At 41.6% G+C, this 14,734-nt stretch overlaps 1 protein-coding gene across 2 annotated transcripts in view; it reads right to left on the bottom strand.

Moving 5' to 3' along the window:
* The window catches only part of kcnab1b (potassium voltage-gated channel subfamily A regulatory beta subunit 1b), an 84,154-nt gene that overhangs the window by 42,900 nt on the left and 26,520 nt on the right, over positions 1–14,734 (bottom strand). For both annotated transcript variants that reach the window (XM_073856233.1, XM_073856234.1), the window contains exon 2: positions 1,721–1,764. In XM_073856233.1, coding sequence (XP_073712334.1) covers positions 1,721–1,764 — 44 coding nt within the window. The remainder of the gene's footprint in view (positions 1–1,720; positions 1,765–14,734) is intronic.

Raw genomic sequence — 14,734 nt, 5'->3', positions numbered from 1 at the left:
GAAAATAGCCGCCCACATGTAAACGTAGCCTTAGAGATACCTCCTCCAAACCTGTGTACAGTATAAATTAACTTGTGTGTAGATTAACCGGTTCTTACTAAAGTAGTAAAAAAGTTTGGAATGGTGTTTAATAGACTTGCGTGACTTGTACTTATTTGTAATCATAAATATATAATGGCTAGTTTCAAATGAACTGCGCTAGCAAGTTGTCAAGCATATAGCTGTCCTAGAGCCCCTATGGCATTATAACACCGCTTGTTTTTCATCTTAAATAGAAGTCATCAAGAGACCTAAACCGCCATTATGTTTGCGTTTATGGGCCTTGTTAATGAAATGAGCTAATCACAAATCTGAAAGAAAATGGTAAATAAATTAAGAGGCAACCTATCATTCGCCTGCTGTGTGTGAGCCAATTAATGTGCTTGTGTTTTAATTCAGGATTAAGTATGATAGAGCGGGTGATGTGATAACATCACAAAACAAAAACATTAATGTTACATGCACTCCACTGATCAATAATATTCCGAAAGTTCTGATGGATCTTATATGCAAAATCTTATGTAGTCTGAAAACATGTCTAGTTAAGGACAACACACTTCTTTGTTATTACTGGAACAACACATTTTGTGTTGTTTTAACATATCTTGTGTTGTCCCTTTTGTTTGTTGAACACAAAATCAACACATAATGAAACATAATGTGTTAAATAGGATAAGTAAGGAATAATTAACGACAGGCCATTGAATTATAAGAAAATAATGCACACCCAAGGTGGTAATGCGGCACAGCGCATAGCGAGGGACCAAAGTCAAATATTCTGCTGATACCACGGTAACCAAAAATATTGCTCTGGTGCCTATTTTTAAAACATTTTAAGAATAAGGTGTGCGGTTATTGAAAAATAATCAACATCCATGGAACATTTCTCAGCCAATCAGAATACAGCATTCAGTAGGGCCGTGGTATAAAACAAAATAATGTGTAAAAATTTAAAGGGGTCATAGCGTGACTATAAGTGCTATAATTGGGTCCCCAGTGCTTCTATGAACCTAGAAAACGTGAACAAGAACAAGGCAGTAACTTTGTTTTGGTAAACCATTCTCCACAAGCATGTGAAAAATTTGGTCATTCTAAATCTCCACTATTCAATCATGGCAAAGCTATTTAGTGCAGAGAGAAAAAAATTATTGACAGCACAATTAAGTTTCAATTTCATCAAACCACCATCATTGTAATCAGTGTTTGCATTTCATCAGCTCATTTGCATTTTAAAGGACACACCCAAAAACGGCACATTTTTGCTTGCACCTACAAAGCGGCAATTTTAACATGCTATCTGTAAGGTATTTTGAGTTAAAACTTTACATACGCACTCTGGGGACACCAAAGACTTATTTTACATCTTAAAAAAAATCTCATAATATGACCCCTTTAACACATCCTTTAGAGCAGGGTTCTTCAACCCTAGTCCTGGAGGACCCCCTTCCAGAATGTTTTAGATGTCTCCTTAATTAACACACCTGATTTAACTCATCAGCTTGTTAGGGAGACATTCTGGAAGGAGGCTGATGAGTTGGTTCAGGTGTTTTAAATAAGGAGACATCTAAAACTTTCTGGAAGGGGGTCCTCCAGGACCAGGGTTGAAGAACACTGCTTTAGAGTGCAGGATGATGTGCTGATTACATTATAAGTAAAAAGTATAAATAAAAAAACTACTCACCAAGTCCAAGACATGAAACTCGCAATCCTGACTTCCCAAGATTCCTGTCAAAAGAGTGAAAAACGTATTACCACTGCACGGGTATAAGTTTACAGTAAATGAATGCAATAGTACAATAAATTAAACAGCACTACACTTTTAATGAACCATGTTTTTATTGTAATGTAATTTAATTGATTTGCTATTATAATTTATTGAGAGGAGAGTAGAGAAAGGTTAAAGAGGACTGGGAAACGTAATTGCCTGTAGCACCAAAGCCTAAACTTCCAAACACGTGCATGTGCTTCAAACATTTTTTTTATTATTTAAAGAAATATGTGTAAGGACACTCAAGCATCTTCACGTACAGTATGCTCTCCTTTCAGGTAAAAACATTATTTTGTTGTGTCTTTTAATCTTTTATTAAACAGCCTCACCAGGTTGCTTTTTCTCATTAAAAATTAATTGCTTATTCTTTTAATTTATCTTTAATAAATATCATTATATCGTGTGGATAATCACTGTGGACTAAATTTACATTTCGATGTATTCTTTGTTTAACTTGGCTATATGATCTGAAAATAAGTATTGTCCTGTTATTGGTCTTTTACACCTCCCACACCCTGACCGTGTCGCATCCCAATGATGGTTTCCTCTTTTGACCTGAGAAAAATTTCAGTAATCTAAATTTTCTCTCACTAAGGGCAGCGAGCGACTGAATATTTGATCAGCTGTGACCGATCCACAGAGGCCATTCTGGCTCTTCAAGCACTTTGGTGATTTAAGACGGCTATTACCAGGCAACAAGAACTCTTTAACAGCTTTAAAATAGTAAATATAAATACACACACACATTGACTGGCTGGTATTTATGCCCCAAAGACTTGGATCGAAAGTTTTATGGCTTTAGCCTCCCATTAAGATCATATTATTGCCTACAATATAAAACCCATTAGCTCAAGGTCTATTTATCAGGGTTTAGATGTGCTATTAACAGCAGCCCTGGCTTGGATCTAATACAACTGTGTTTGTACTCTATCATAATTAAAACTTCTGCTTTGATATGTGGCTTCCTTTTCATTCTCAATTGACTCAAAGATAACATCTCATTCACATGAAACCCACACCTCCACAACACTTGCATTAACATTGAGTACTGTGAAGTATGTAATGAAATAAATGTAGTAGCTGCTTCTTGACTCTTTAAGCAGCTCTTTTGTCTGCACACAGTGAGAAATTTTGGCGTAAAGAGTAGACCATCTGGTGTTTCTCACATTATAGTTTTCATACTGATTATTGCATATGTTTTTATACTGGTTATACAATTGCACGATGGTTTCATACTGGTTATTGCACACTATAACTATTGCATACTCAAGCAATATCGCTCGAGTAGGAGTGTGATATAGCTCTATATCATTCACGGCTGTGATTACCGAGTGCCGGAGGCAATCACAGCCATGATGATATAGAGCTATTTTACACGACTCCAAGAGCGATATTGCTTTTATACAACAGTTCTACGGCACACGTTTGAAAAACGAAAACTAGAAAACAACAACGGAGTAATTTTAAAAGCCTCTTTTTTTAAGAACTACTTCTTCCGCCACGGATTTGAGGGTGTCCAGAATGACAGGTAACACTTTCGGCTGCTTTGAATCTCATATTAACTCAATGGACGGATTCGCCGTTTTTAAATATTACAATTTCTTGGTCACAAAGTGTAGTTTTAAGATTAGTTCAGTCGAGAATATATATGTATTATATTTAAATCTACAGTCGATAAGTAAAGATAGCGCCTGTTTGAACGTTTGCTTAGTGAGATTCGGTACGTATGAGAACCAAAGCATGAGCGGACATCAGTGTTCACTCGCCCCGCTGACCACCGCCCTCTCTGGGCTACATCTCTAACAGGGATTCCCTGGCTCTCATGCTGGCCTGATGGTCAAAAATTAGATCAAATCAGCAGTATTTGGTGTCATGATGAAACTATTACTTGTTTTCTTATTCATATTTAGTGTCTTTTGTGTTGTTATTGTTTTGGCGCGAGGTAAAAGTTAATAAAACTATACTATATAATGTTACTATTGGTTTACCATTTCATCTTAACGCGATACGAGCACTCGGTTATTATTAGACTTCGTTCTTGTCAGTACTATATAAAACGGTTTTTTTATAAGTGTCAGAGAGATGTTTTTGCATGCTGCTTATAAATAAACCAGTGGCGATATCTCATAACATGTTTTAATAGTCACGTCGCGATTAAATAAATGATCAATGTCCACATTTAAAAGCTGTGGTGCTTACCTGCAGTTCCATGTTTTTTCTCGCGTTCTGATAAGAGATATAGCTCCAGAAAAAAACGAGTGTTTATATTCCTCTTTCCAAGTGTTAATCGTCCACACGATGTGACAAGACATAACTCCCATTAACTTTAACGTAACATCCAAGAGCGCTGATCTTTGACGGAATAATAACTTTCGATTGGGGATTCACAGACTGATTTATGAGCTAGTGAACTAATGAGACACACGGAGAGTGATTCAAAACAGCGCGGTTGTGTGTGTCTGCAGTGTTTCCATTCAGAGATGAGCCTGTTAAGAGGACCTCCATTCACTAGGTGGCGGAATGATACGAAAGGTGAAGCGGTTACTGTGCCGTTATCAGTAGAATATTGCACGCCTCTTAGCCAATCAGATTCGAGAACCAGAAAGAACTGTTGTATAATATGGTTTTCATACTGGTTATTGCACAATATGATTATTGCACACCATGGTTCCCTTTCGAGGAACTCGAGCTGCGTCGCCATAGCAACGCTTTGGGGAACGCCTCGGCGTGACTGATCTGAAGCACGTGTAACACATAATCAATAATTTGATGATTGGATATAGGCTGGATGCCGTGCGGACCAAGGGTATAAGAAGGCATCCCACACAAACACACTCGCTTTTAGTGCCTCAGCAAGTGACTGCGTGTACGTTTGCATAAATCTGAAGTATGTTTTATGAAGTTCAAGTATGTGTATCTCCCTGTCGGCGCGATATCACAGACAAGGATACACATTTATATGTGTCTAGAGCGCAGCACGCACAGTTGGCTTTTGAGAAACCTGGCTGTGTGCACTGTGAGCATTCCCGTGCACGTGTTGCGCTCCAGCTTCGCGCTTAGAGAAGGATATATCGGGCTCGCGCCCTTACGGATCCGGTCCCGCTTCTGTCGAGGCAAAGCGGTGACTGCACTCGTGCGTGCAGGCGGTGGTAACCCCGCCTACACCCATGACATCTGTCTTTCGCTTTCTAGGAAGCTTGGGCTCGCGGCTGCGATCCCGCTTCTCAGCAGCGGTTGCACTCGTGGGAGTCGCCATATGATTTCGTGCAGGCGGCGGTATCTCTGCTTGCACGTAACGTCCGCTCTCTCTCTCTTTCGCCGGATCGGGAAGGCGCCTTGCGTGAGAGCCACATATATTTCAGCTATCTGTCTCTGGAGAGATGAACCATCTTCATAATCCGCCTACTGTTTAAGGCTAAACGTGCAGTCTCCACGTGAAGCCTCCTCTCTTCTTACAGTATGGAGGTATTATATGTATGTACATACAATAATGAAAATAATAATATTTTTCGTTTTCTACACCTGTATGTGTAGGCTATGTATGTATATATGCTTGTCACAGCCTGTGTGAGCTGTGTCAAACAGTTATTTTGTGTTTATGCTGAGTGTTGCTTGTACAGCTATACACAGCATATTCTCCTGATCGTCTGCTGGTCAAGATATGATCTTTTGTGTTACGGTTCGAGTCCTTCATCCGCTGAGGCGGGTAACGTCTTCGTTCGTGGCACTCACTATTTCTTATTGAAGCGAAGCAGCTCACACCCCATTTATGGTGCCTGCTTCCCTTCAGTGCCCTCGCAGGGCACACTCACTGCTGTGCGTAGTACCACAGGCAGCTGCAATTAACCTTCACCTGCACTGGTGGAACTGCATACAGCCGGCTCCAGTGGGGAGCATGTATACATTCTTGTGCAGGAGGCTGTAGAACCTCCACATGAGAGAAATGATGACCTACAGCCGTTGCTTTATTGTTTCAAAGGAGGGATTTGTAATTGTTCAATGATGCAGCTCAGTCCTATCCTGTGACTGAGACAGACTGTGATTTAATCAGATCCGAGGACTGATTCCTTACATTAGAGCTTATGTCTTCATTCAACACGGGAGGGTTTCCCCGAGGGGAAACCCGTCTCGCATGATCAAAGTCACGCACCGTTTTTTGCGTGCTGTGGTAACAGGAAGAAAGCATGGCTTCTGTCCCAAGGTCCTGTGTTGGGTGCGCGTTGTCGATGTGTGACGCTGACAACAGAAGCGTCCCTCACAGGTTAGTGCGATTATGGAAAGCCAAAAGGGTCAAAATCGCTGAAACTCATCATCGGCTATGGCACTGAAATTGCCTTGGAAATGATGATGGTATGGGTTAGACTCCCATTTCCTTCTAGACCAGAGGAGCCATCATGTGTTTGTCTAGACAGACATCACATCGGTGGTTTCTTAAATGAATCTCTAAGGAGGTCTGCAATCAAAGTCACGCATCGTTGTCTGCGTGCTCTGGTGGTGTGAAGAAAACCTTGGTTTCTATCATAAGGACTGTTTTGGGTGTGCGCTGCTGGCGTGTGTTGCTGACAACAGGCACATCCCTTACAGGTTGGAGTACAGTTATGGAAAGCCGATAGGGCCAAAATCACAACATTGTTGATTTTGGGATAATGGCGTTTGTGGTCTCTGGACAAACTGTACTCGTTGACGACAGTTTAGACCCAGGCCACTTGCATATGGCAGATGCCCTGTAAGGCAAAGCCCATTCCCGGGGAGTTGAGATTCCAGCCAGATGTAGTGAACCACATCTGGAGAGTATTTGGACGCGCAGAGGTGGATCTGTTTGCGTCTCAGGACACCACACACTGCCTAATGTGGTTTTCTCTTCTTTCCCCCAATCACTCTGAAACAGAAGTTCTGGAGAAAGTTTGCCAGAGATCTGGTAGCTGTCAGCTTGGCCTCTGAGGGGGCCAGGCTTGCAGGCTCAGGTCTCCCAACTGAGGTTGTGGAGACCATACTTTACTCCTGACAGTCCCAGTCAACTGCCCTGTTGTTGTGGTGCTGAAGTTTCTGCAGGAGCAAATCTCTGCTGGCTTAACTCCTTCCACTCTTAAGGTTTAGGTGGCAGCAGTCTCTGCCTACCATACTCCTTTGGAAGGATGTCAGGCTCCCAACTGAGGTTGTGGAGACCATATGATTACTCCAGAGCTCCCTCAGGGAGCTAAGGCCCTAAGTGGAGAAACTTCACCTCATGGTGTTCAGCTCACGTGACAGACCCAATCACCTGCCCTGTTTATGTGGTGCTGAGGTTTCTGCAGGAGCAATTCTCCGCTGGCTTAATTCCTTCCACTCTTAAGGCTTAGGTGGCAGCGGTTTCTGCCTTCCGTATTCCTTCTGGAAGGACCTCATATTTCGTCTGGACAACCCTCAAGAGAGCTTTATGCTCTTAAGTGGAGAATCTTTCACCTATTGGTGTTTAACTCCCCTTACAAACCCAGTCAACTGCCGTGTTTATGTGGTACTGAGGTTTCTGCAGCAGCAATTCTCTGCTGGCTTAACTACTTCCACCCCTTAAGGTCTAGGTGGCAGCAGTCTCTGCCTACCATGCTCCTTTGGAGGGACCTCATGCTCCCGAATGAGGTTGTGGGAACCAGATGATTACTTCAGAGCTCCCTCAACGAGGAAGCGTATGCCCTAAAGTAGAGAAACTTCACCTTTTGGTGTTCAGCTCACCTGACAGACCCAGTCAACTGCCCCTTGACGTGGTACTGAGGTTTCTGCAGGAGCATATCTCTGCTGGGTTAACTCCTTCCACCCTAAGGTTTAGGGGGCAGCAGTCTCTGCCTACCATACTCCTTTGGAAGAATGTCATGCTACCAACTGAGGTTGTGGAGACCATTATTACTCCACCTTTAAGGTATAGGTGGCAGCAGTTTCTGCCTACCATACACTTCTGGACTCTCTGAGGGCAGTCTACATACCAGGCCACCTGAATGTGGCAGATGCCCCTTCGAGACATCTCCGGTGGGAGTGAAAACTTCATCTAGATGTGGTCAACCACATCTGGAAAAGGTTAGGACGCGCAGAGGTAGATCTGTTTGCATCCCAGGACACCACACTTTTCCCACTGTGGTTTTCCATGGTACAGGCATGGGCGAGGCTACGTCTGTATGCTTTCCCCTGTGGTTGTGTTTATCCCTCCACGGGGCGACTTTATTCCCTTAAGTGGGAAATGTTCACCTCTTGGTGTTCAGCTCATCTGACAGACCCAGTTATAACTGCCTGTCAACGTAGTGCTGAGGTTTCTGCAGGAGCGTTTCTCTGAGTTTACTCCTTTCACCATTAAGGTTTAAACGGCAGCAGTTTCTGCCTACCATACTTCGGTGGAAGGCTCATCAGTGGGTAGACACCCGTTACTGGCTCGCTTTCTTTGTGGCACTCGCAGGTTGCGACGTGTTTGCCGCACAAGGGTGCCAACTTGGGACCTACCAGTCATGCTGGAAGGGCTCTCGTCGGCTCCGCTCGAGCCATTTGAGACTTTGCCAGATAGGTTTCTGGCCTTTAAGGCTGTGTTCCTTCTGCTATCCCCTCTTTAAAGCGAGTGGGGGACCTTCAGGCCCTGTCAGTATCCCCGACATGTCTGGAGTTTGCACCTGGGATGGCTAAGGCTTTTTTACACCCGAAGCCAGGTTATATTCCCAAGGTGCTGAACAATGTGCCGAGGCCCATTGTTCTACAGGCCCTTTGTCCTCCCCCCCTTCAGGAGCGCGGACCAAGAAAAGCTGAATTTGTTGTGTCCTGTGCGAGCACTGCACTGGACACATACGTTCACAGGACTGCTCAGTGGAGGAAGTCCGAGCAGCTATTTGTGTGCTTTGGTTCACCCTGAAAAGGTTTTACCGGCGACCAAGCAGACTTTGAGCAGATGGATAGTAGATGCTATCTTACTGGCTTATGAACATCAGGGCTTACCCTCACCTGTCGCTGTGAGGGCCCACTCTACCCTGGGTATGGCTGCCTCTAAGGCCTTAGGGTCAGGCGCCTCTCTTGACGTGTGTAATGCGGCCGGTTGGTCTTCGCCGCTCACCTACGTCAGATTTTATGGTCTAGACCTAGACCCCTGTAGGGTCCCAGGTTCTTTGCCTTGACTGTGTTCAGTTATACACGCTACATGCATTTGGTAGTATGGAAGCGTGGGCATCTCGTTCCCCAAAGCGTTGCTATGGCGACGCAGCTCGAGTTCCTCGAAAGGGAACGTCTCGGGTTACGTAGGTAACCCTGGTTCCCTGAGAAGGGAACGAGACGCTGCGTCTCCATGCCATACTCCCTGCATCCCTGTAGGCACTTGCTTCGGCACTGGTAGCGAGTGTGTTTGTGTGGGATGCCTTCTTATACCCTTGGTCCGCACGGCATCCAGCCTATATCCAATCATCAAATTATTGATTATGTGTTACACGTGCTTCAGATCAGTCACGCCGAGGCGTTCCCCAAAGCGTTGCTATGGCGACGCAGCGTCTCGTTCCCTTCTCAGGGAACCAGGGTTACCTACGTAACCCGAGACGTTTCATACTGGTAATGCTTACTATGGGTTTCATACTGGTTATTGCACAATATGATTATTGCATACTATGGTTTCATAGTGGTTAATGCACACTATGATTAATGCATACTATGGTTTTCATACTAGTTATTGCACACTGTGGTTTCATACTGGTTATTGCATAATATGATTATGGCATACTATGGTTTTCATACTGGTTATTGCACAATATGATTATTGCACACTATGGTTTCATACTGGTAATGCTTACTATGGGTTTCATACTGGTTACTGCACAATATGATTATTGCACACTATGGTTTCATACTGGTTAATGCACACTATGATTAATGCATACTATGGTTTTCATACTGGTTATAGCACACTGTGGTTTTCATACTGATTATTGCCTACTATGGTTTCATACTGGTTAATGCACACTATGATTAATGCACACTGTGGTTTTCATACTGGTAATGCTTAAAATGGGTTTTATACTGGTTATTGCACAATATGATTATTGCACACTATGGTTTCATACTGGTTAATGCACACTATGATTAATGCATACTATGATTTTCATACTGGTTATAGCACACTGTGGTTTTCATACTGGTTATTGCCTACTATGGTTTCATACTGGTAATTGCCTCATATGGTTTTATACCGGTTATTGCCTACTATTGTTTCATACTGGTTATTGCACACATTGATAATTGCACACTATGGTTTCATACTGGTTATTGCCTACTATGGTTTCATACTGGTTAATGCACACTATGATTAATGCACACTGTGGTTTTCATACTGGTTATTGCCTACTATGGTTTCATACTGGTTATTTCACACTATGATTATTGCACACTATGGTTTTCATACTGGTTATTGCACACTATGGTTTCATACTGGTTATTGCACACTATGGTTTCATAAGGGTATTGCTTACTATGGGTTTCATACTGGTTATTGCACACTATAACTATTGCATACTATGGTTTCATACTGGTTATTGCCTACTATGGTTTCATACTGGTTATTTCACACTATGATTATTGCACACTATGGTTTTCATACTGGTTATTGCACACTATGGTTTCATACTGGTATTGCTTACCATGGGTTTCATACTGGTTATTGCACAATATGATTATTGCACACTATGGTTTCATACTGGTTATTGCACACTATGGATTCATACTGGTATTGCTTACTATGGGTTTCATACTGGTTATTGCACACTATGATTATTGCATACTATGGTTTCATACTGGTATTGCTTACTATGGGTTTCATACTAGTTATTTCACACTATGATTATTGCATACTATGGTTTCATACTGGTTAATGCACACTATGCTTAATGCATATTATGGTTTTGATACTGGTTATAGCACACTGTGGCTTTCATACTGGTTATTGCCTAATATGGTTTTATACTGGTTATTGCCTACTATGGTTTCATACTGGTTATTGCCTACTATGGTTTCATACTGGTTATTGCACACTATGGTTTTCATACTGTTTATTTCACACTATGGTTTCATACTGGTATTGCTTACCATGGGTTTCATACTGGTTATTGCACACTATGGTTTCATACGGGTATTGCTTATTATGGTTTCATACTGGTTATTGCACACTATAACTATTGCATACTATGGTTTTCATATTGGTTATTGCACAATATGATTATTGCACACTATGGTTTCATACTGGTTATTGCACACTATGGATTCATACTGGTATTGCTTACTATGGGTTTTATACTGGTTATTGCACACTATGATTATTGCATACTATGGTTTTCATACTGGTTATTCCAGACTATGGTTTAATACTGGTTATTGCACACTTTGATTTCATGGTTATTGCACACTATGGTTATCAAACTGGTTATTGCACACTGTGGTTATAGCCTACTATGGTTTCATACTCATTATTGCACACTATGAGAATTGCATACTATGTTTTTTATCCTGTTATTGTACTACATTTTCATACTAGTGATTGCATACTATGGTTTCATACTGGTTATGGCACTATGGGTTTCATACAATCTTTAAAACAAACGTGCTTAAAAGGTTCTTTACAGGGATCTCATAGAAAGACATTTTTTGGTTCCTCAAAGAACCTTCAGACACAAGGGGCCCTATTTTAAAGGCGGAGTCCATGATGTTTGAAAGCCAATGTTGATATTTGAAATCACCTAAACAAACACGCCCCTACCCCAATAGAATCTGGACCTTCTGTTGATAGACCCGCCCCACACATACGCAACCCGGCATTTGATTTGATTTGATTGGCTATAAGTGTGTTTTGGTAGTCGGCCCGTCTCCTTTTCCAACCGTTTTTCAAACATCGTGGACTCCGCCTTTAACGATCTGAAACGCAAGTGCGAAGCACAAAGCGCAAGTGACTTTGTGGGCGGATCTTGGGCGGGAGAAATGACTCTTGCGTGAGGCGCGTGTAACGGGAGGTGGATCTGCCTCTACACATGACCTGACGCCAGCAGAGGACATCGCTGCGTCCACCCTCACCGCTGAAAGGGTTTGGGGCTTTGAAATCGGAAACGCAAGCAAGTTCCAACCCCAAAGTACACTTACAAATCAAGTTAATATACATTAAGGTTTCTTATGAAAACATTTTAATTATTATTTACATAAAATAAAGGTAATACAGCCACACAACAAACTTATGAAAATATTTTAATCGTTATTTGCATGAGAATTTTTTAACGCAGCCACACAATAAATAAAAACTATCACCACAATGCTCACCACTATGATTTCCCTTATCTCATGTGTTAATATTTTTTATTGTAACAATTTATGATTTGCAAAAATAACTGTTGCATCTGTGTAGATTAGATAAGCAATGATATACGAAATGATACATGCGTCACTGACAAAGTCAATTGCGCTGGGTGCAAGATAGGGCCCAAGGACTGTTTAGCTAACTCAGGTGCCTTTAAATTCAAGAGGACAATGGTCCTCCAGGATAAGGACCAGAAACCCTATATGTTCACCATTACTAGTCTTTAATTGCCCATTTAATTGTCTTAGTTTTTGTGATCACGAGGAAGAAGTATGGTGTGTAAAGTATTATTTCTAGAACATTAATCTCTGTGAAAAGAAGATCCTTAAAACATGAGCTCTGAAAATTGAGGCCATTAACTGACGAGGTAAATCTGGAGCTGTTGAGATTATCCTGATCTCAGCAAAATACATGTGCATGTGTGTGCTGTAAGAAATCAGAAGAGATCTAGTGCATCACACTGCGGCATGTCACACTACCTCCAATTTAAATTGAATAAGATTCAGTCCGAGATAGTCAGAGAGGGTTTGCAAAGAGAATACAAATAGTGTAAGAGGAAAAGAACACAACATACTGATACCCAAAACCAGACCTATAGAGCATTTCAGACCCATAGCCAGTTGATGTGTTTTCTAACAGATCAAATCAATGGTTTTCTACGTCCCATCTGTACATCATAGACTTAAAGGTGCAGTGTGTAATTTTTAGAAGGATCTCTTAAAAGAAATGCCAAATAATATACAAAACTAAATTCAGGGGTGTATAAAGACCTTACATAAAGAACCGTTATCTGTTTATTACCTTAGAACGAGACCTTTTTATCTACATACACCGAGGGTCCCCTTACATGGAAGTCGCCATTTTGTGCTGCCATTTTTCTACAGAAGCCCTTAACGGACATTTTTTTTACTAAGTTGTCTCCAACGATGACATGTTTGTCCGATGGCAGCTTCTCTATGTGTTTCAAAAACAAGGGGTGAGCAGTGGACAAAGCTATTGGTTGCAATTCACAACCTCACCACTAGATGCCACTAAAATTTACACACTGCACCTTTAAGGGTAGAGCATTTTGACTTAAAGGATTAGTCCATTTTCTTAAAAGAAAAATCCAGATAATTTACTCACCACCATGTCATCCAAAATGTTGATGTCTTTCTTTGTTCAGTCAAGAAGAAATTATGTTTTTTGAGGAAAACATTGCAGGATTTTTCTCATTTTAATGGACTTTAATAGAACCCAACATTTAATACTTAACTCAACACTTAACAGTTTTTTTCAACGGAGTTTCAAAGGACTATAAACAATCCCAAACGAGGCATAAGGGTCTTATCTAGCGAAACGATTGTCATTTTTGACAAGAAAAAAAAGTTTTACTTTTAAACCACAACTTTTCATCTTGGTCCGGTCCAGCACGACCTAACGTAAATGCATAGTGACGTAGGGAGGTCACGTGTTACATATATAAAACGCACATTTGCGGACCATTGTAAACAATAAACTGCCACAAAGACATTAATTAGTATCAGTTGACATACAACAACATCGGAACGGTCCTCTTTCTCAACACATTTGTAAACACTGGGGCGGAGTTTCGCGTTCGTCCTCTGTGACCTCTTGACGTGATGAAGTATTGCGTCGGGTCACGCTAGCACATCACGACCGGATCTAGACGAGAAGCCGTGCTTCAAAAGTGTATATTTGTCATTTTTATTGTCAAAAACGACAATCGTTTTGCTAGATAAGACCCTTATGCCTCGTTTGGGATTGTTTATAGTACTTTGAAACTCCGTTGAAAAAAACTGTTATGTGTTGAGTTAAAGGGACACAAGGCAAGTCTGAGTATTATTTCTCTACTAGCTCCCCCTAGTGTCTGGGAGTAAATGCGTTCTATATCTGAGACTATACGAGACTGAAGGACACCGGGTCGGATACAGCGAACTTGCAAGTGGGGTATTCTTCCTACAGGCGGTAGGGGCGGGCGAGAGAGTCTTCATTCGTCATGTAATGAGTCATTTAACCATATACAGACTTACGAAGATGATTTATTAACATAAAAATGCTGCCTTGTGTCTCTTTAAGTATTAAATGTTGGGTTCTATTTAAGTCCATTAAAGCTGTAGTCTACGATGTTGAAAATCGGTCTAAAAAGCCTGAGACGGTTAGTAAGTTTTAAAAAACTCATCCCGCCCCTCTGTGCTACCTGATCCCTCCCACGGGGAAACGACCTGAACTCATTCAAGCTGTGATCACTGGTAGTAAACATCAGAACAGAGATTTACCGAGCAGTAAACACATAAAGGCTTGAAGGAATGAACAATTACAATTATGATTGTAATTGACGTTATTTACTTTCACAACAACGTTTGGCATACGTTTCCCCTCATGAGCTTCAAGAAATGACTTTATAAATATAATTACTTTGACCCGTGATACGCGATGCTAAACGGCTAACATTCCGATGCCGACCGGCAGCAGCATGTAGTCAGATTATAATACTATTTATGTAACACCTCACACAATCTTTGTAAATATAATTACTTTGACCCGTGATACGCGATGCTAAACTGCTAACATTCCGATGCCGACCGGCAGCATCA

Source organism: Misgurnus anguillicaudatus, chromosome 2 (assembly GCF_027580225.2).
Source record: "Misgurnus anguillicaudatus chromosome 2, ASM2758022v2, whole genome shotgun sequence".
Classification (NCBI taxonomy): Eukaryota; Metazoa; Chordata; class Actinopteri; order Cypriniformes; family Cobitidae; genus Misgurnus; species Misgurnus anguillicaudatus.
Note: the sequence above shows the minus strand (reverse complement) of the source record. Positions and strands in the feature narration are given on the sequence as shown.